Genomic DNA, 21,267 nt, shown 5'->3' on the forward strand with positions numbered 1-21,267 from the left:
CTGTAAACATGCCTTTATCTGTTCCTAGCTCTGGATGGAGCAGAGAAAATCAAAGCAGAGGATAACATGGGTGGAAGAGTAATTTTGTATTGTCCCAGATTGGCTGGAATTAGTGGTGGTCTTTGAGGTGGTGAGATACCACAGGGATGATTTGAGTCACTCCCCTCTTTCCTGCAGGGCTCCCCTGAGTTCCTTGGGCAGGCCTTTGCTGTCCCACAGGTGAAGCTGGTTGATGAGCCATACACCAAACCTGCCCTGCAGTTCTTTGACTTCTACAGAGGCAGCAAAGCAGCGGGAGAGCTCATTGCCACTTTTGAGCTGATCGAGCTCAATTACAGTGGCTATTTGGAGGTAACAGGCTTGTAGAAAGCTGCACATGGTTGTGAGGTCTCTGAGGAGAGCTGTGTGGGTGAGGAGCTGGTTGCATGGGGCCCCACCAGAATTCCAAGTTGGAGGCCATATCTGGCTTTCCAATGAGAGGAGGCTGCCTGTGAGCACAGAACTAGAAGGTGGAAGACAGTGGGCTTGTCATGGCATGGAATAGAAGTAATTTTCATCAAAACCAGTCCTGGTTTTACCTGTTCAGCCATCAGTGCCTGAGGATGTGGAGCCCAAGGAGCCAGACTACCTGGAAGACCCTCGTGCGGGACGGTTCATCATCCCTGAGGGCATCCGCCCAGTACTGAAGGAGTTTCGCATAGAGGTGTGCCTCCTTCTGCTGCACTGGCTTTCCCCTTAAGCTGCCCCTGGGTGGAGGGCAGGGCTTGGTGAGAGAGTCCAGTTTGATGGTCTAATGTGCCTGTGAGGCCTGAGCAGATGCCAGAAATGGAAGAGCTTGACCTGAGGGGGAAACCATCTGAGTAGTTCAACAGGCAAAGCTGCTGGGCAGCTGAGCTGGGAGAGCAGGCTTGTGCCTCTTCTGGGGACTGTGTCCTGTGGGTGGGGGGTGGTAGCATGGGCAGTGTCATGGCTGGCATGTCTCGGACAGCAGCTTCATGTTGTGCTTCAGATCCTGTTCTGGGGCCTGAGGGACCTGAAGAGAGTGAACTTGTTTGAGGTGGATGAGCCTCAGGTGATCATTGAATGTGCTGGCAAGAAGGTGGAGTCAGAGGTTATTGCATCCTACAAAGAAAACCCCAACTTCACTGAGCTGGTCAAATACATGGATGTGGTGAGTGGGAAGGTGGATTCCACCATGGCAGGGTACACCATAGCTACTCTGCATCATATCACTGCATGGGACAACACGGAGGGAAACTGCTTCCAGGATTTTGCTCTCCCATGACCACATGGTTCAGCTGTAGAACAAAACCTTTGTGAAATTGCTCACCAAGAACTGTCTTAGCCATGGCCTGTCACTGCAAGGCTTTGATTTTTGGGCATAGCTGCAAGGTGCCAGCAGGCTTCTCCTTATGTGATAGGGCTGCCATAGTTTGACAGCTCAACACAGATTGATCACCTTTACTCCTGTGAACCCCATGCACAATTCTTTTGCAGGAGCTCCCAGAGCAGGTGTACCTGCACCCTCCCCTCAGCATCTTTGTGGTGGAAAAGCGTGCGTTTGGGCGCACTGTGCTTGTGGGTAGCCATGTCGTCTCCGATGTGATGAAATTCTCTCCCAGAGAGTTGGAGGAGGAACCAGAGGATGTGCCCAAGGGTAAGCTACTTGGAGAGGTTCTCACAGGGACGACAGGCAGGTTTTGCCAGTGGCAAAGATCCCTGGCTCTTCCACTTTCTCTTAGAAAAATGATTTCTTGCAGCAGAATCCTCTCCCTGCAATCACAAGGTCATAGAATCACAGAATAGTTTGGGTTGAAAGGGAGCTTAAAGATCATTTTGTTCTACTTTCTGCCATGATTACGGACACTTTCCACTAGACCAGATTGCTCAAGCCCTGTCTAACCTGGCCTCGAACATTTCCAGGAATGGGGCAGCCACAGCTTCTCTGGGGAACCTGTGCCAGCGCCTCACCACCCTCACAGGGAAGAGTTTGCTCAATGAGACCTTCATCTTTAGGGAGCTGGTCCACTAGGACCAAGGATTGAAAAGTTTTCAGTTCTCTCATGTTGTCAGGTCAAAGTCTGTTCATTGGGTAATAACTTAGCTAAACAGCTCTATGATAGCAATAGCCAGCACTCCTGATCTGGAAGCATGAAGAAGAAGCCAAAGATTGATCCATCTGTGGCTATTTCTGAGTAGGGAAGGTATATCTCATAATTATGAATTCCTGGGAGTCAGCAACAAGCATATTGATGATGGTGGTTAATCTCAGTACTGTAGTTGGATTTCCAGCAGTATTTTTTCAGTGTCTGATTTAAAAAGCTCTGAAATCAATCAGAATAGTGTTTTAACAGTGAGGATTTTCCTATGGCTGAAAGTAAGAAGTAGTGGGCACAAATAAATGCATGGAAACATTAAGTTTTTTATTTTCGTCTCAGCTTGCAATGTCTCATCTCACCGTCTTCCATCTCAGACTGTGGTAAACATTGGACGGGCAGCTGGTGACCCGGGTTCCAGCACTCACCCCCTAAGTTTTGTGAAGGTGAGTCATATGTTGGGTCCAACAAATTTTGAAGTTTGTAAAGCCAAACTGTAGATTACAAACAACAACAACAACAACAAAAAGTTCAGAAATTCAGTGTTAGGTTTCATCCACCAGGTCTTTTTCTGGACTGAAATTCTCCTCTCTCCTGCCTGCTCATTGGCAGCATAATGTGCTGGGGCTCTGGCACAGGGACATTAAAGAGGTCTGCCCTGTGCCTTGAGAATGGCTTCTTTTGTAGCAAAGAACAAAGCTGGAGCCACGGGCAGCTTTGCACCTCCTGTGCTGTGCCTGAATGCTGAGACTTTGCCAGAGGCTCCCAGGGCACTGGAGGAGGGTGCATGAGTGTCCTGGATGGTCATTTCTTCCCTCTGAACCCTGTTATCTTTTCTCTCAAGGCTCCTTTGAAGAAAATTCCTATCAATAAGCTTGTAAAGAAGGAAGATGAATATGAAGAGGAAAAACTAGAACTGGAAGAACTGGATTGGTGGTCCAAGTACTATGCGTCCCTGAAAGAACTGTATAACCAGGTAATATTTTGTGACAGCTGCCAGCAGAAGGGAAAATAGGCTGCACTAGTCTGATGAAGATATTTTCAACCATATTGAGTGTCACAGGAGCTCTCCTGGCATGGATCTGCAGGAAGATGTGAACTTTAGTGTATCAAGCATATTTAAGGTAGCCAGGTATCAAGCATCTACCAGGTGGGCTGATTTCACTAGGAGGTGGGTATTGAAACATCCCTGAGGCTCGGTGCTCAACTGGTGTGAGAATGAGGCAGCTTCTGTCAAGGGACTTCTGAAAATGTGAGGTTGCTGACTTTAACAGGGACTTTCATACTGCTTACTCTGTCCTGGTTATGTACTAGTATGTGTTATGGGAGCAGGTCTGCTCCAAATTTCCTTCCTTGCACTGTCAACTTAAATTCCAATCAAAAGAAGCTAGAAGGAGGATCTGGGGACAAGAAAAAAGTCATTAAGACACTCGTTGAATGCAATCCTGCAATAATGTTATTGCAGAATGATTTCAGCTATGTCTTACTTACTCTGCCAGCAGGAAAATGTCAGTGTTGTGTGCTTGGAAGGTGAAGCTTTTTCTGTCAGAGATCTGAGGTGACTGTGTATGTTTCAGGCATGCAGTGATGAGGAAGATGCTGAGAATGATGACCTGAATGATGCAGGTGAGCTCTCTAGCAATACCTCACTCTTTAGTGGGGAGAACCAAGATTTTATACCATCCCAGAGGGTACTGGACTTGTGAGAATAGTGTCTGTGCAGACACCCTTGCAACATTCAGCAACAACAACATAAAAGTGAGCAGAGAGGCCGAAGACATTGAAAAGGGCTATCAGGCTATTTCAAGTTGAAAAAACACCAAACTTTCCTGAAAAAAATTCGGAAAAGTCAGAAAAGTCCTGGAAAATAGTTGAGTCTTGTAAAACGGTGTTAAAGCAAGTGTTTTCCTGTGTGAGAAAAATGAAGAAAAATCATCTGCAGGGATCATGGGATTGTCTAGGTGAGACCAGGAAGCAGTGGTAGGATGGAGAGAGGATGATGGACAGGAAAAACTGTCCAGGATCTGGGAATCACTCTGTGCTTATGGGGTACTCACGTGGGGTGCAGATGAATCAGGTAACAGGAGATACCAGAGGCAACGGACAACAATAACAATCTTTTTATGATCTGAGAATAGTGTTACAGCTGTAGGTTCAGGTTTGCAGAGGTGTAAGCAGTGACTCATATGGCTCTGGCCTGGGAAAGTGCAAAGTATAAAAATGATGTAAATCATCACAATTTAAGGAGAGACTTTGAGGGTACCTGCATCCCATTAGCGCTTAAGGGATCTGGAGCCTTGGGAAATGAGACAAGCACACACCCACTCTGTCCTTGGTTTGGTGGTGCCCCTGAGAAAGGTCTAGACATGGTCTCTTTCAGCTGGCTGTGCCAAAAGTGGCAGTGATGCTTCAGTTAGCCACCCAAACTACCAGGCTAGCAAATAAGCTCTCATCCAAAGAGGAGGGTGGACTCTCCTCTGTGCCTTCCCTGACAGCACCTGTAAGGTGGCCCAACCACCTTCCTTCATTTGGTTTCTGCCCAATTCCTGTCTAAATGGTGGCCATGCAGACAGATAGGCAGGTAGGTCTGTGCTAATTTTTGTCCCCCCACCCATCCAGCCATGCTGTGCTGGGAAACTGGAGATGCTGGAAAGACACCTGTTACAAATAGCAATAGCTCCAGTTGCTGTGACAGAGGCCAAATCCCTGGGTGAAAGCAGAAACTGTGGCTGGGGTGACTTCATGTAGAGACACTTGATATGATGGGCAAAATCAGAGTGTTTCCTAATCTCTTACCATCATTTCTAGATGGAGGGAATTTAAATGCATCTTTCATTGACATGGAAGCAGAGGATGAGGCAGTGATTGAAACTGAACCTGCTCAACCGAAGAGGAAGCTCATTGCCACCCTTCAGGTGATAATTGGGGTGACCTAGTCACTTTCAGCCCTGGCCCTTCGTCCATGTCTTCCTCACCTTCCTGCAGTGGAAATTATGCTGGGAGGAGAACCTGCAGTGTGTGCTGAGGACACACCATTGCTTGCCTTTGATGTAGCTAGTAACACCTTGGAGCCAAGCTGAGATGTGAAACCACATCTAAGGCTGGCCCTAGGGACATGCAGGAAAATCATTAACATCCTGCCCTGAGTAATACAGAAGTAAGGTAGGACTAGGTGAAATGATTGAAACAGAGAAAGGATGGTCTTTCTGACTCTCCTTCCCTTTGAGATGGCAAGAAAAGGCTCACAATAACTTTCTACTTATTTCAGATCTACAACTCTGAGCTGGAACATGAGTTTGGTAATTTTGAAGACTGGTTGTCTATTTTCCCCCTTCATCGTGGCAAAGCAAATGAAGATGAAGATGGAAATGAGGATGAACGCTATGTGGGGAAGTACAAGGTACTGTTTCATTTGGATGACATTTGTGCTGCTTGTGGAAGAAAATCCTTATAATCTGTATTTCAGGGCAAGCCAACACCAGTAAAACCTTGCAGAATGCATGGGTGTGCAGTTTGGGCTGCAGCACGGCCAGGGTATTGTTAGTGCCTGTTGAAGCAATTGTACTTTGGTCCTACTGTTTTTATCTTATAAATCCATCCAATTTAGATTTTTTAACTGCTACAAGGAGAAAGTATGAAACATAAAGGACTCACTCTGGTTGCAGCCTCTGGGTCTATTCAATATGCATGTAAGTACTATATAAGTAAGTTTCACTGGTTTTAAGGTTAGGAAAACTTATTTAAAAGAGGTGTCATCCTCCCATCCAGGAGCTCTTGAAGACTCTAAAATATCAACTACAGAAGTTGTAGCTGTCGCTAGAAAACGTTTGGTGTCCTCTGCCTTTGGCAATCCAAAGTGCCTAGAGATGCTCATATCTGACATTGGCAGAGGCATGACAGCCTGCAGCCTAAATTGCAAGCAGGGATTGCCTGGGCCATGTGGACATGATTTGACCTTTGGAAAACACTGTCCCCATGGCCATAGGGTGTCTGTGGTCTGCATGGGGGAAATGGCTCTGATTTTCTAGTTAGCAGGCGAAGCTGGTGGCTCCAATCCTTTCTGAGATATTCCCATGTATATCCAACTGTTCCTTGAAAATGTTTGTTTTCTGCAGGGCTCCTTCTATGTCTACCCCAGTGAGGAAACTGTTACAGAGCCCAAGGTCTCCCAGGGCATTCCAAGGAATAGACCCATCAAGGTTCTTGTAAGAGTTTACATTGTTAAGGTAAGTCTCTGGGGGAGGTGACAGTAATGCTTGGCGGTCTCTCTCCTCCCTGTGGACCTTCTGCCCTTCTCTGCTCAGTAAATGTGAGCAGTGGCGCTTGTGAAAAATGTGATGCTGGCTTGAAGCCTCTGCCAGTGGAAGGCACCTACCTCCTGTCCATGGAGAGTCTTCCATGCTTTGTAGCTTGAGGATGGGCAGATGGGTACTTCTTGGCTCCTCACATCTGCCTTGAGATCATGAGCAAGTAGGTGGGTCCACAGCTGAAGATATTAATGGCTTGTAGAGTGAGGATTTGTGTGGGATCAAGTGCCTGTTTCACTGCTGGGGTGGTTGCTGGAGGGACCTGACAAAGCGGGCTTGGGTGGTTTCAGGCCGGTGCAGTGTTCCTTGTTCAGGTTGCCCTCCACAGCTGTGTATAGCAGTATCTCTTATATATTCCAGGCCACAAATCTCTCTCCAGCAGACCCCAATGGCAAAGCAGACCCCTATGTGGTGGTGACTGTGGGGAAGCAGCAGAAGGACACTAAGGAGCGATACATTCCAAAGCAGCTCAATCCTGTGTTTGGAGAGTATGCAAGAAGGTTTCATCTAGTGGGTTTTAATAAGAACAGTGCAAATCTGGGGCTTGAAATGTGGTTCAGCATGTAAGGTCTTCTGTTCCTTTCTGATGGAGAATCTTGAGCTTTTACACAAAGCCCTTGGGCATGTCTCTTGCCTCCAGCTAACTCAGGAGCCATCATGCTTTGGGTTAAGAGGCGAGTACACCCAAGGATTTGATTTAAAGCCAAGCATTCCCTAACTCCAGACCCTCTATCCGAGCCATACACTCCTGGAAAAGGAATTCCTTTGAGCATGCACACTGAAAATGTCACATACTGAATTTAGAGAGAATCAAAGTTTATCAGAGGCCTTTAAGTTGTCAAATACCGTTCTTAAACATATAGGATTATCAAAGCAGAGCATGTGTTTAATTTCCATCCTCTGCTAATTGTGCTTTCCCTGTTTGATTCTGTCCAGAGTTGTGGAGCTGACAGTCTCCTTTCCCATGGAATCAGAACTCACTGTGGCAATATTTGATCATGATTTGGTTGGATCTGATGATCTGATTGGGGAGACCAAGATTGACTTGGAGAATCGATTCTACAGCAAGCACAGGGCCAACTGTGGAGTGGCTACACAGTATGACTTGTAGGTACCAATGTGACACATGAGGGCCTTAGACATTCTTCTCACCTGCCACATGTGCGTAATAGAGCTCCTCCTGTTGTGTGAGACAGAATATTCATTTGCAGGTGCTCATTTGCAGATTCACTACAAGTTACATGGATAACTCTTTCTCTTTAGACCCCTACCATCTTCCTGTGATAACTCTAATTCTTACTGCAATCTAATATACCTTGCATAAAATAGCAAAAAAACCTTTTCTATTCCTTACACATTGGTGTTCTGTGAGAAAAGTGCTTGCTTGACTCCGACCTCTTTCAGAAAGTACAGCAGTTTCTCTGGCAGCATTTTGTAAGCAGCAACACTCAGGACATCTGATTTTCTTTGGCCTCCTTCCATATGGATTCTCCAGATCTTCAGCCAAATTTCTGCAAATTTCTCCTCTCCTACCCTGCTATTGAAAAATTAGCTGTGGGAATGGAGCTGAGTATGCAGCACAACTAAAAGTTCTTTCTCACTTAGGAACTGCATCTAGAATTGTTCCTGCTCCTAGCATTGCTTCTGCTGCTCAGAAGCTAATAGTTCTGTGGGGTGCAAGTCCAGCTTGTTTTCTGTCAGGAAAGAATTTGTTTAGCTTTTCATTCATTAAGACTTTTTGTAACCTCTTTAAGCCCAGTGGAAATCTGAGCAAGGTTCTAGTGATATAGCCTGTGCTTTGGGAAGGAAGGCTGTTTCACAGCCTAGCAAGGAAACTTAAGTTAAACAATTTCCTGATGTTTTCTTTTTCCATGCAGAAATGGCTACAACATGTGGCGAGATGCTTTTAAACCCACACAAATCCTGGATAGTTTATGCAAGAAAAACTCAATCCCTGCTGCAGAGTACAGATGGGAGGAGATCAAAGTGGACAATAAAATATTCAAGGTCCCTCCAGAGGCTTTTCCTGAAGGTACATAGGGCTTGTTACACTGGTCCCTTAAGCAGCTGCCTGTGCTCAGCAATGCACGTGCTGCTGGGTGGTCTGCGAGCCCACAATCCTCTCTTCCCTGAGGTGTCCAGGCTGGCTTCCCCCTAGGTGCCCTGCATGGCCCAGGTTTTTGGGTTACTGTGAGGTGCATCCTTGGTTCAGTGCCCTCGTTTCAGTGGACATTGTTGCACTGGGAGAAGATGTGATCCAGGCCATTAGATAACTAAGTGGCTTCCGCGTCAGTGGGTGGAACAAAGTAAACCTACTTTCACAGCAGTGCTGGTCATGGAGGTTTGCTGTATGCCAACTTATTCTGGTGGCTGGCACTATCACAAAGCTGTACCTTCATCTGCTTATGATCACTATCAGCAAGATAATGAAGTCCTCTTTGGGGTTATGTGTGTTTTGCAGTTTTTTGGGTTGTGGATTTTTTTTTTTTGGTTGGTTGGGTTTTTTTGTCGTGATATTTTTTGTTTGTTTTTTCTTTAATGTTTTTTGGTTTGTTTGTAGGTGTTGTTTTGTTTTGTTTTGGGCGTGTTTTGGGGTTGGGGGGAGGGGAAAGGGAGTGTTTTTTCAGTCTTCTTCCTGTTTCTAGCTGGCTTTGTCCAGGAATGCTCTGTGCTTCCAGTGGCTTCAGGTGCCTTGAGTGATTCCACATTGCCTCTCTCTACTGTTGATCTCCACCTTGTGGGCAGCTTCTGCTTCTCATTTGCTGTTTTCTTTCCCTCTACCTGGCATTACAAGGGAGGGACCAGGGCCAGGGCCACAGATGTCCAAGAACACACTAACCTTTCACAGTGTCTACCAGCAGTGATGGAGATCTTCCCTCACCAAAGGCCAGACCCTGCTGCTGCCAACACCTGTGCAATTGAGTCCAACCTTGAGGAAAGACTAGAGCAGATGTGGCCCACATGTGGATGGCTGAGTACTGCAAGGCAATGCTATGTAGCCTGTAGGAAGGATGATCCCTGGCCTTACCTGCTCAGAGTGAGGACACCTACATGTATGGACAACTTTACTTTCACCTTGCTTCAGTGAAACTGCTCCTCAGTTTTCTGGTCGTTCCTATGACTTATGCAAAGAATGGAAAAGAAATCCTACTCAGGAGAGGGCAAGGAGCGTCCAGAAGCCACTCCTCCTTTTTTTCAGATCACTGTAGAGCTGGGGAGGGAGAAACAAGGTGCTCTCCTGGTGTTCCCTGACAGCTGGTTCTTGTTCCCACACAGCTGCAACTGGTGTCCTGTGAACCTCTGCTGTACTTGAACACTGCTTGAAATGGTTTAGGTCTCAGACTGCTATCCAAGGGGCAGTGGTGCTCCATAAACCCAGGAGTGAGTGGGTCATTATGCCCTCATCTGTTGGCTCTTGTTTATCTCCCACCAGCAAGATTTGGTCTTGAAGTGCCATTTGGCTTTGCTGTGCCAAAGGAGTCAACTACTAATTGTGTTCATTAATGGAGAACACAGCTGCATGTCTTGAGACTCGCAAGTAGTGCTTTCCAGTAGCACTTCTCTGGCAAAAATTCATCCATGGATCTGTTGACACTACCACAGAGATGTGGGGACTTAAACTGCCCCAGAAGATCACGTCCTCCTCAATGTTCCTTGGATCTTTTTCCCAGGGCCAGAGTAAATTAGTTTTTGCCCTTTCCATTGCATTTCTCTTAGCTTGTTTTTTTCCTGCTTGCCATTTCTGTCATCACTGCATCATACCGAACTCATTCCCTTCATCTTTGCCCTCCTGCTTCTCCCCATTTGTTTTTCTGGAGAGGTGCTTTTTTGCCCAGTCCATCATCTCCTGTTGCTTGTGCTAGTGACTGATGTCCTGACATGACTCTTGCTGACCAGAAGCCCTAATTTTCTCCCTGGCTGTGTCCTGCTGCAGAGGCTTCTGTGAGGAACAAGAGAGGAGTGGCAGATGAGAACTTGTCGCTGGATGTTGAACATAAGGCTCTGTACGTCCTGCAGCACTGGGAAGAGATGCCAGGATATGGGTACAAGCTAGTACCAGAGCATGTGGAAATCCGGTCTTTGTACAACCCGGAGAACCCCGGGCTTGTGAAGGTGAGATGTGTTTCCGTGCTAAACCTCAACATTGTTTCAGGGAAGGACCTTCTGGACAACTCGTTTCTAGTCAGCTGTCCGGTCGCCTGTGAATCTTACATATTGTCCCCCTTCATAGGTGGATGACTGGAGTTATGTCTGTGGATGGCTGGTCCAGCTATGAAGTGAGGACATTGGCCATGGTTGTCCTTTGCTTACACCTACCCTCTGACCTCTCATGATGCTTCTGAATACCCTTTCCTCAAGGAAATTCTGTCCATGAATGTTGTGCTCACAGTGTTGGTGACCCAGAGTTCTTCCTGTCTCCACAGGTCATTTAGCACTGGCTCTGATGAGGATACTGTGTGGGTGGCAATAGATGTGCTCTGCTTTTGAGCCTTGCCGCCATGCACCCCCATGGCTGATGGTATCCTTGCCTATACCTGCCTCCTCTGCATTGTCCCTTATCACTGCTGTTTTGCAATAACCTTGTTCTCCGCCCTTGGCTTCTCCATCCTTAGTTTTGTGCAATGCAGCCATCTGAACTCACCATTTTAATGTCCTGCACTGAAATCTCCTGTTCTCTTGGGTACTGGAGGTTTGAACAAAGCAGAGTCCTGCAGTCATGCTGGCTTTCTTTGGCATTGGAAATGCATGAGTCAGATCTATCACTTCTTAGTTTTGCTTGAGCATTGCATTACCATATGCTCCTTATTAAGACAGAGGGACATGTTTACCTCTAAAATGGATTCAGTGTAGGTGAAGTGGTTTTTCTTGGAGCAGAAATAAGCAATCTTTCATAGCCTTAATTTTTTTCCCTGTGTAAAATTGAATCTCATGTCACTCTCAAGTGCTGGGAATGGAGAGAACCAAGCAGGGGCTTTTTGATGAGAACTTTCCTCGCAGGATCAAGCCTTTGCTCCTTGAAGAGCTGGAGAGTGGTCTGTCTCTTGAAGTGTCTTTGCTCTCTTCTCTCGTCAGGGCTCCTTGCACATGTGGATCGACATGTTTCCAAATGATGTCCCTGCACCACCGCCCGTCAACATCAAACCACGACTGCCTGTCAGGTAGCACCTGTGGGGGTAGGCCTGGGGCTGGTGGGCTGCAAGGAGGGTCCCTTGCCATGGCTGGTGGGATGTGCCACAGGGCACTGGCTGAGGGTCAGTGCTAGTGTGGCATGTAGACCTCTTTCCTCCAATTCTGACCACAGGATGCTCTCTTGAGTGTATCATGTTGGGCCCTAAGAGCTTCAGCTACACAAAGGTTTGGGGAAGGGCAGGTCAATGTCTCTATGGCTGGACATAAAGGTAATAGAAACCCAGGCCAGAGCTACTCATCAAACTCTACTCTGGCTAGTGGACAGATGTCCTTAGGAGTCTGGAGAAATGGAGTTGAAGGATGAAATCTGCTGTTTTCAAGGATCTAATGGTACTTTTGAGATGGAGGATCCAGGTTATTCTCTGACATTCACCTGAAAGGACAAGAGATAATAAACATGAATTTCAGCAAGGGAAACTCTAGCTGACTACAGGGAAAATGTTTTCCCAGTGAGAGTGAAGCTACCCTGGAATAGGGACAGATTGACTCAGATATGCTGGGATGTCCACCCTTGGTGATATTAAAAACGGATGCAGACAAGGTCCAGCACAATTGACCTACTATGAAGCTAGAGCAAGAGCTTGGAGCAGAGACTGCAGAGATCCCTTCTTGCCTAAGCTTTTCTGTACTCCTATGGCTTAGCAGAGCAGGGTGGATTTCCCATGCAACAGGGATTTGGTTTGCAAAAGCTACCTGTATTGACTGTGGGTGTTTGTCTTGTAGGGTTGTAGTGTCCAGAAAGGGTTTTATGCCTGGCAGTGAGATTGCAGAGCTGTGCTTGGCAGGAGGAGCGGGGGGAACCACACTGCTGGGAATTTTCAAGTCCTGCGTCTCTGGCGTTGTGCTCAGGGCTTGATCTGCCCTCCCATGTACCAGGGACAAGGACATGAATCTCACCTCTGTGTCCTTCCCACAGCTATGAGCTCCGTGTGATTATCTGGAACACGGATAATGTGATCCTTGATGATGTCAACCCAGTAACAGGAGAGCCTTCCAGTGACATCTACGTGAAAAGGTCTGGTGGGAATGATTGGGAGGCCAGAGCTTGGCTGCCCTGCTCCCTGCCCTGGCCCACATGCTCACTTGCCTCCTCTGAACCTCTGGTGTGAGACGCCTACTCCAGTTCTCTTCATGGGCTGCTCTAGCCCCAGAGATGTTGTCCAGGTGTTGCTCTGGTTTGACCCTTTCCTGCTACTCCATGGTGTTCAGTGCTTCCATCCTCCTGCTCTGCCTCTCAGGCTGGCTGACAAGGGTAGTGGATAACTGAGTTTCTCCTGCAGCTGGATAAAAGGTCTTGACCATGACAAGCAGGAGACAGATGTTCACTTTAACTCCTTGACTGGGGAAGGCAATTTCAACTGGAGGTTCATCTTCCGCTTCAATTATCTCCCAACTGAGAAGGAGATCACCTACAAGAAAAAGGACTCTGTCTTCTCCGTGGAGGAATCAGAGTTTCGGGAACCGGCTGTTCTGGTCCTCCAGGTCTGGGATTATGACAGGATTTCAGCTAATGACTTTCTAGGTATGGTGTTACCTGCTGGAAGTGGGGTGACCTGTCCCTTACCTTGCTGGAGCATTTCCCTGGGGTTCAGCTCTCTGAGAAGGGACCCTAGGACCATCAGATCAAACTCTTCAGCTCAGCGGTCATCTGGGCTGGTTTTTCACACCTGAGCTACACACAGAGCCTGGAGATAGGCACCTCCCCTACACAGACATGCAGTGCTTACATGCTTGTCCCAGGGCCCTGGTGTATTTTTTCAGGGCTTGTCACATCACAGGACTCCCAGGTTCTGCTTCCTCACAACCTTTCCAATAAACATGCTTGTTTTCTGTGCTCTTAGATATGCAGATCTCAAAGTCTGGGCTTAAGAACACTTTTCACAGGACCTTATGTTGTGGGAACAGGGACAACCAGTGTAAGACCAGACAACCTTTGTGAGACTATTGTCACTTGAGTTGCTGGGACTTCAGAGCTCCCTGGATGCCCCTGAAACTTCCCAGTAGTAAAACCTCCTGAGCTGGGCATGCAGCAAGGCCCAGTGCCAAAACAGAGCTAGTGGTGATTCCCCACATATTATGCTAGCAAGTATTGCTGATTGTCTCCCACTTCTGCTGTCATCCCCCAAGATTATAGCACTCTGTTCAGTTGTTCCTCCCTTCTTCAAATGTTAACCTCCCTACTAAAAAGCAGCGCCTTTCCCCAACTATCTCCTGGGCATGTTTGAACTCTCCTTATACTTCACCTTTCATAGTGTATTTAAGAGGCTTTACTGCTAGAGGCATTTCCAGTGGTTCAGCCATGAAGAATTGAGGCACCGAAGAAAGAATTTACAATTCCAATGATTTCTGGCATGTATAATCTCAGGACCTTCTAGACAGTAAGAGGCTTCTGCAGGGTTTACTGCAATCTCCTGCCCTGGCTGTAGGTCAGGTTGCTTAAGACATTTTCTGAGTGGATTTTGATTATCTCCAAGGATGGATTGCTAGCATGCTTCTGGAGCCCTTTTCCTGGCTGCACCTTTTTCACAATTCTCAGGTTTTTTTACTTCCAGAATTTTGTGTCTGTTGCCTTAGGTGCTTTCATTATCAATTTCTGAGAAGAATCTAGCTCCATCTGTTCTGTAGCTTCCTCTAGGCTGTGAGGGATGCAGTAAGACCACCCTCTCGACCTCTCTTCTCTGAACTGAACATATATGTGTCTCTCACCCCTCTTGCTGTGGCACCTACTACATACTTGACTATCTCAGCCAATAAAAACTAAATAGTTGACACCTTTCTTGTATTAGGGGTCTAAAACTGGGCACAGTATCCAGATGCAGTCTCATTTGGAAATGAGCAGGGAACACTCACATCCCTTGTCTGCTTTTACCAGTACAGACCAGGATGTGGTAAGACTGTTTTGTTGCAAGGGCTCAGTGCCAGAGTGGGACAGGAACTCATTCTGAGCAGGACAGAGGCACAAGACCAAACAGGGAGATAAACTGAGGCTGTTGCAGATCTATGATAAACTTGAAACCCTTAAAGCACTTATAATTTTAAATTGTTATCATTTTATAAGTTTAATTGACATTTCCAGCAATTAGAGAGGAAGATCATCTTAGACATGTGAGGAGAGCAGGGTAGGACATAATAAAAGGGTGAAAATAACTCACCATATGAACACACCAAACAGCCCTTATCAAAAATGAGATGAGACCTGGGGCTTCTGCCTCCCAGTCTCTAACTCCTAAGCTAGTAATTTCTTATGCATAATTTCAGGTTCTCTATCTGTAAATGTGCAGGGTGCTGCTAGATAATTGCAGCAGCTGGGACCTGCTTGTGGCAGTTGGGAGCATGGCAGAGACAGCCAAATGTTGTGTGGGGCTGACCTCAAGGTTTTACCATGTGGTCTCCTCTTCCCTGTGCCTGCAGGCTCCATCGAGTTGAAGCTGCATGACATGGTGTGGGCAGCCAAGAGCTCTGAGCACTGCACCATCAAAATGGCCAAGGAGAATGCAACACCTCGATTCTCCATTTTCCGATATAAGCGCATGAGGGGCTGGTGGCCCTTCATCAAACTCAGAGATCAAGAAGATGACGAGAGACAGGAAAGAGAGTACAAGAAGAAGAAGAAAGCGAAGTGGAGCAGCTCAGTCAGACCAGAGGACATGGAATTCACAGACCCCAGTGGGAACAAGTATTTCCTGACGGTAAGGTGGGGAGCTGGAAATGGTGAGCACAGCCAGTGTTTTTCCTCTGCCTTGATATGGCAGCCTGTCCTACATGCACACAATCTACAAGGGAAGCAGTGGCCCAGCTTTTGCAGGATCCTGAAGACTTCTTCCATCTGCTGCTGATCCAGCACTTTGTCTACCCCTGAGAAACCAGGTGCTGTGGCATGCAGAGGTGTCTGACTTCATGTATTCCTCTGAGCTTTCCATAGAGCTCAGCTCCATGAGGGGAGCTGTATTGGTTTAGAAATTTAGTATTCCCACTAAAACACCTCAGACCATGTTCTCCTCACTCACTCCTACTCCAAAGCAAGAGGCATATGGCTCCCCATCAGCCAGTCAGGACAGCAGCAGAAGCTTGTCCTGGGGTCTCTGCCTACCCAAGACAAGCAGGTGCCGACTGACCAGAGACAGACTTACTCCTGATACCCCTGCTGCTGAACCACTGCGTGTCTCCAAGGGTGAATTTTGCTCAGGGCCACTGTGGGAGGGTAGAGACAAATCAGGTAGTTTTATTTCATTAAAATACAGTTCCTTGTCTGCAAAACAGTTTCTTACCAGGCCACAGTTTCCACTGGCTGTGAAGTAAGACTCTAGCCAATGGAGAAAAAAGCTCTGAGCCATCTGTAAGTGCAACTGGGAGAAAAATATCCAGTTGTGGCAGGATGCATGGTCATCGGGCTGGTTTGTGAAGCAACACATTCAACTGTGGCTCAGACATATTGTCCCTCCAGGGTAAGGTGGAAGCGGAGTTCCAGCTGCTGACTGTGGAGGAGGCTGACAAAAGTCCTGTTGGCTTGGGCCGAAAAGGGCCTGAACCCCTGGAGAAGCCCAAGTGAGTATATGTATAATCACCTTTAGGTTGAACAGACGGTGTCACATTCTCAGCAGCTGTTTGTATGGAAACCAGGAGTATTGGCTTGTCTGGAAGCCAAGAGCAATCTCTGACGTCCTGGGCATTGGGGTCTGCAGGACCAGGACTGCCAGAGTTTCCCAGAGTTCAAGTGAGTCCACAGGACTTGAGGCTGCAGCACCTGACCCAGGATTGATCTAAGGGTGATACTCAAGGCAGCTGTGCCATAACATTGCTTGTACAATGGTCAGATCTGTCTATGTGAAGGGATCCCTTGTGTACAAAGGTGAAGGACAGCTATGGGGACACTGGGACACTGTTCCAAAGAGTCCCATCCTTTTGTCTCTAGTGTTTCCACAGGCAGTGTGTTTACTGTAGCCCCTGGGCTGATCCTGCCTGGAAGCAGCAGGAAGAGCTAGTGATTCATGAGGGTAGCAGGACACCAAAGCAGAAGGGCCAATGTGATGTTCTGTAGATTGAGCATGTGCTTATATATTCTTCTCTTCCTGTTCTAGTCGGCCCAAAACAACTTTCAACTGGTTTGTGAATCCCATGAAGACCTTTGTGTTTTTTATCTGGAAGCGGTACAAGAGATACATAATTGTGCTGTTTGTTGTCACTGTTCTGACAATCTTCCTGGTTCTTTTGGTCTACACCATGCCTGGATACATCAGCGAGAAGATCATTAATGGATAAATGCTCTTCAGCAGAGAACTATTCAAGGATGGGTGATTGTGGCAGGAGTCAAGATAAGATCGGAAAGCTTGATGAAAACCTGCAGGTGCAGAGACAGCCTAGAGAGACAGAGACCGGCAGAAGTGAGCTTTGTTTTCCTTGTGAATAAAAACTCCTTAGCTACTCTCTCCGATGCTTGCGTTTTTTAGCTGCTTTCTGGAGCTGGGGGACAACCTGTTTATTTGTGTGGTACAGGCTGATCCTGGTTCAGCAGTCCTCACTACTGCCCCTTTGCCCTTCCTCCTGAGTAGTACAGCAGCAAGGACTACACTGGGACAACATGAGGTCATGAGTGTGCATCTGTGTTTGGTGTTGGGCTGACATAAACTAAATGAGAAAATAAATTCATAAATTGTTCTTGGCATGGTTTGTGGTGCACCAGGTTTCCTGTTATCTGCACAGACAAGCCCTGACATGATCTGATCCCAGTGGAGGTATTTCAACCAGGGTTTTGAGAGGATAGATTCCTTCTGAGTAGTGCAGGTGATGCTTAGTGGGACCACAACTTTTCCAAAGAATTTATCTGACTATGCAGTTTTATAGCAAAGGCGCTTGCATCATGGCCATTTCAATGGGGCAGGAACAGAGTATGTTTTGTGGAGAAAACTGTCTGGGCAGAGCCAGGCAGGTAGATGCGAAGCAGGTGAGGACTCTGGCTGGACATGAACCCAGAAGTCAATGTGTGGCAGACATGATGTTCCCCCAGTGAGTCTAGAGTTCAGCCATGGAGTGGGGACCCCAGAATGGCAAAGAGGGAGGCCTCTCTCCCTCTAGGGGACCTTTGGCCTGCAAGGTTGGGGTGAAACAGGCTGCAAAGGGCTCAGGTTATGCAACACCTGCTTGGGGCTACAGCAAAGCTCTGGGCTGTGACAGTGCTGCATCGCTCCCTTTTTTTCTGCAGGGCCTATTTATTTAGTGGGATGTTGCCTTCATAAATAATGCCTGGTCCTCTCTGGTAGTGCCCAGCGAGCCCCAGCAGCGATTGTTCCATGCAAACAAACTCAGTGTGCTCCAGCACATCCAGTGCACACCTCCCTCTTGGCTCTTTCAGCCATGCTCAACCACATTTCCCACCACACCACCTGTTGAAACGCTGGCATTGGTCTCCTTTTCGTAGCAGATAAACCGGGTGGATTTTGGTGTCTTTTTTCTTGTTGGTTCTACTTTCCCCGAGGTCTGGGCCGGCGCAGTGGCTCCCGCGGCTCCCACAGCTCCTGGCCGACGGTATCCTGTCGATTGTCGGATCTCGGACCAAAACGAAGAACAGTTCAGGATAAAATACCGAAAAGCCGCTGGAGGATTTCTGCCGCATTCTCGCCAGGCCAGGGAAAGGGGGAAAAGGAAACTTGTTGCTTAAGCTAACAAAAAACTCAAGCTAGCTAAACAACAAAGTACCACCTAATCTGCCTGGCACCCAGCAACACTCCGGAGCGAGGCTTTGAACAAAGCCCACGGCGCCCAAGTCTCCCACACCCCGCCCACTGACTCACCTTAAAGTTACAGCAAACTTTTCTGGTCATAAAGCCAAGACACGCAGGCTTCCTGAAAGTACTTCGTTTTATAATTGCTACTGTGTGCCTGGGATCTGCAGGTGTGTGTCCGTGTGTACAAAGTGAAAGGAGGGTGAGGCGGTGTCTGTTCAGGGTATGAGTTTGCGAGCCAAGAAGTTCTGTACTGCCTTTGCTGCTGGCAGCAGGGGGACCTCAGGCCTGTGCCCCAGACCCCTCCAAGCCCAAATGTGACCATGATTCATACCAGCAATTCCCCTTCCTGGTCAGCACCATGGCTGCCCTGATCTCAGTGTGCAGCCGGTGCAGGAGGACTTCAGGTCACCCACCACCTCTGCTTTCATCAGCTGCGTGGACCACTGCAAGGCTACTGACAACAGCATGGAGAAGAAGAGCAGGGGTGGAATGCTACAGGGATGCAGCCTAAAGGCATGTGACAGGTTATGGTGGCCAGGGGTGTCAGAGACTGCAGATGGGTCTAAGGCCTGACATATTTGGTCAGCAATTATGCACGCCAACAAAATAATGTAGAAGAAGAACTTATCGTTAGTTGGTAGGACTAACCTTCAGAAATGCAGCCATGTATTGGTCACCTGGTGGGATTTATCTTGTGAAAGGGAAACAATACAATTAAACTGTTGTTGGCATGGAAGTGTGATCATGGGCTGTTGTGATCTCATCTCATGCATTGACCCCATGTGAGTTGATGTTGAAACTGCCATTCCTGAGGAGGAGATATAGGGTGTGGTCGTGGGGTGGAGAGAGAGGACAACATGATGCACACCATGTTGATCCAGGGGACATCCCGAAGGTGTGCTGCCCTACTGCCTCTCCCGCTCAGGAGCCATGCTCTATCTCCTTCTCCTGCTTGGCGGCTTCTCCAACATCCAGGGGTCAGTATGTATTTATTGCTAACACAACAAATAAAATTGACTTGCTTTGCTATTCTAACTGTGTCGCGAGTTTTTTGTGCATGGGAATCTTCCCGAACCCATAACACCAGGTGACAGGCACCTGTTGGCTGAGGACAAGAGCAAGGGGGGAGATGTTTGTACAGGAAACCTGTGCCTAGTACTGGTCCCACACTATGGGTTGAAGAGAGGACAGCTCTCACACGCCCAGGCAAGGTGGCAGACTGAGGGCTGAGGCAGGGTCTTCCACAGCACAGATCTTTGACAAATGTGTGAATGCCACCAGGAGCAGCCCCAGGGTGTCCAGGATGGATATCTGGACAGCTGGAGCCTCTGGGTGCATTGAGGAACCAGCCTCATCCCAGCAGATCTCAGCAGTTTGGGAAGCACGGCAGCAATAAAGGGTGCCAAGCACATGATCCACAGCAGCTGCATCCTAATGCTGGCAGCTCTTGGAGCACCTTGGAGCTGCATATCTCCCACCTTCTGGTAACATACTTCTCATTCAAACCTCCATGCTATGTCCTTCTGCTTCCTGGCCATGTCCTCTTCCCCTGCTGTTGCTCTCCACCCTGTCCACAGTCCCTGCCCTTTCCAGTTCCCAGACTGAAGGTGTGTTTGTTGCTCGCATCTTACCATGGTGGAGGACCAGATTGCACTGGTCTGACAGTGGATGTTGCTGTTGTCCACATGTGATGAAAGGTGTTAGATGACCAGCCTGATTGTTGTTGTGCCTGAAAGTCATGGACCCCATCTGCATATCTGACCGAGCACAGTGGAACAGTCCAGCCCACACTGGTTCCTCCAGAAGCCAGATCCATGTTCTGGCCATGTTTGGGATGTATCACCCCTTCTTCCTCGGAGGAGTAGTTTGGTAGGTGGCCAGGATCAACTCAGCTCCCACATCTGCCAGTATTTATCCCCTTTAGTTTTGACCTGAATTGGTGTTGGCCCTAGCAGTTTCTCTTTTCAGCAGTGCTGTGATTCCTTGGCATTGACATCTCCCAGCTAATTGCTGAGAATGCTATCCCTGTATAGCTTATAATTCCAGGTTTTTAGCAGGTCACAGAGTGAAATTTTGGACACGGAGAAGAGTGCAGTGTCTACAGTGGCCCTGCTTCTCTGGACTGCAGGAGAAATCTTTCTTCCTGAGGACACTACAAAGGCAGAGCCCTTTCCTTAGGGACACCTTGCTTGATCTTGAGATCATGGTGAGCAGCACTGCTGGCTCCATGCACAGACCCTGCTCTGGGAAACTGAGACCCCATATGGTGCACCTGCACATGCCTGGGGCCTAGTGCAAAGAATCAGCTGCCTCCATAAGGATGCTTGAGCAGAAGGAGGCATCTTCTGGATCCCTCTCTCAAACTGCCCAGAGATGACCTGCTACCACAGCACCTCCTCTGCACACGAAACCTCCCAGTCTCTCATTTTTGTTCTTCACACCATTGCCAGGGGCTCTGGGATCAGGTCAGTGGAATTAGTTTTGGTTTGTGTCTGATGAAGAAGTTCTCTCCTTCTTTGATTCCTCCAGAATCAACTGCTGCTCTGCAGGGTTCACAGTCTTTGTAAGTGTGGTAAGGATTGAGCACACTGGAGATTGGGAAAGCAAACAAGTGGAGCCAGCACCACAGAGGCTGTGCTGTCCCTAATTCCTCCCACCCATGTTTTATTCTCTGTGTGATCCAGAAAATGTGCTTCATGACAGCCCAGGGCACAGTCCCTGCCCAGCCCCCCAGTAGTGGTGCAGAGGCCCTTTGAGCCTGTAACCAGTAAATACAGACCTTTTGCATTTTCCAGTGCTATTCTAGTTTGAGTTTATAGATCCTTCATCTTTGTGCCAAACTTCCTTGCAAAGCAAAGTGTTGACCTCCCCTTGGATAAAATATATCACTGTTCAGCTTGCACTGCTTTTTCACTGGCAGTGCTTTTCTAATTGCTGAGCACATTTCACAGT

General features: G+C 47.7%; 1 protein-coding gene across 1 annotated transcript in view; it reads left to right on the top strand.

Annotated features, from left to right (window-relative positions):
- Positions 1 to 19,305, top strand: part of LOC131090605 (fer-1-like protein 4) — a 39,853-nt gene extending 20,548 nt beyond the window's left edge. The window contains exons 25-44 of the mRNA XM_058036080.1: positions 178 to 351; positions 587 to 703; positions 1,010 to 1,171; positions 1,498 to 1,657; positions 2,439 to 2,542; positions 2,941 to 3,072; positions 3,674 to 3,722; positions 4,905 to 5,011; positions 5,365 to 5,496; positions 6,212 to 6,322; positions 6,764 to 6,903; positions 7,340 to 7,510; positions 8,281 to 8,435; positions 10,338 to 10,516; positions 11,477 to 11,562; positions 12,510 to 12,608; positions 12,874 to 13,115; positions 15,005 to 15,282; positions 16,038 to 16,138; positions 16,672 to 19,305. Of these exons, the coding sequence (XP_057892063.1) occupies positions 178 to 351; positions 587 to 703; positions 1,010 to 1,171; positions 1,498 to 1,657; positions 2,439 to 2,542; positions 2,941 to 3,072; positions 3,674 to 3,722; positions 4,905 to 5,011; positions 5,365 to 5,496; positions 6,212 to 6,322; positions 6,764 to 6,903; positions 7,340 to 7,510; positions 8,281 to 8,435; positions 10,338 to 10,516; positions 11,477 to 11,562; positions 12,510 to 12,608; positions 12,874 to 13,115; positions 15,005 to 15,282; positions 16,038 to 16,138; positions 16,672 to 16,852 (2,880 nt within the window). The 3' untranslated portion in view covers positions 16,853 to 19,305. The remainder of the gene's footprint in view (positions 1 to 177; positions 352 to 586; positions 704 to 1,009; positions 1,172 to 1,497; positions 1,658 to 2,438; positions 2,543 to 2,940; positions 3,073 to 3,673; positions 3,723 to 4,904; positions 5,012 to 5,364; positions 5,497 to 6,211; positions 6,323 to 6,763; positions 6,904 to 7,339; positions 7,511 to 8,280; positions 8,436 to 10,337; positions 10,517 to 11,476; positions 11,563 to 12,509; positions 12,609 to 12,873; positions 13,116 to 15,004; positions 15,283 to 16,037; positions 16,139 to 16,671) is intronic.
- The last annotated feature ends 1,962 nt before the right edge of the window (positions 19,306 to 21,267 follow it).

This window comes from Melospiza georgiana, chromosome 17 (genome assembly GCF_028018845.1).
Source record: "Melospiza georgiana isolate bMelGeo1 chromosome 17, bMelGeo1.pri, whole genome shotgun sequence".
Taxonomy (NCBI): Eukaryota; Metazoa; Chordata; class Aves; order Passeriformes; family Passerellidae; genus Melospiza; species Melospiza georgiana.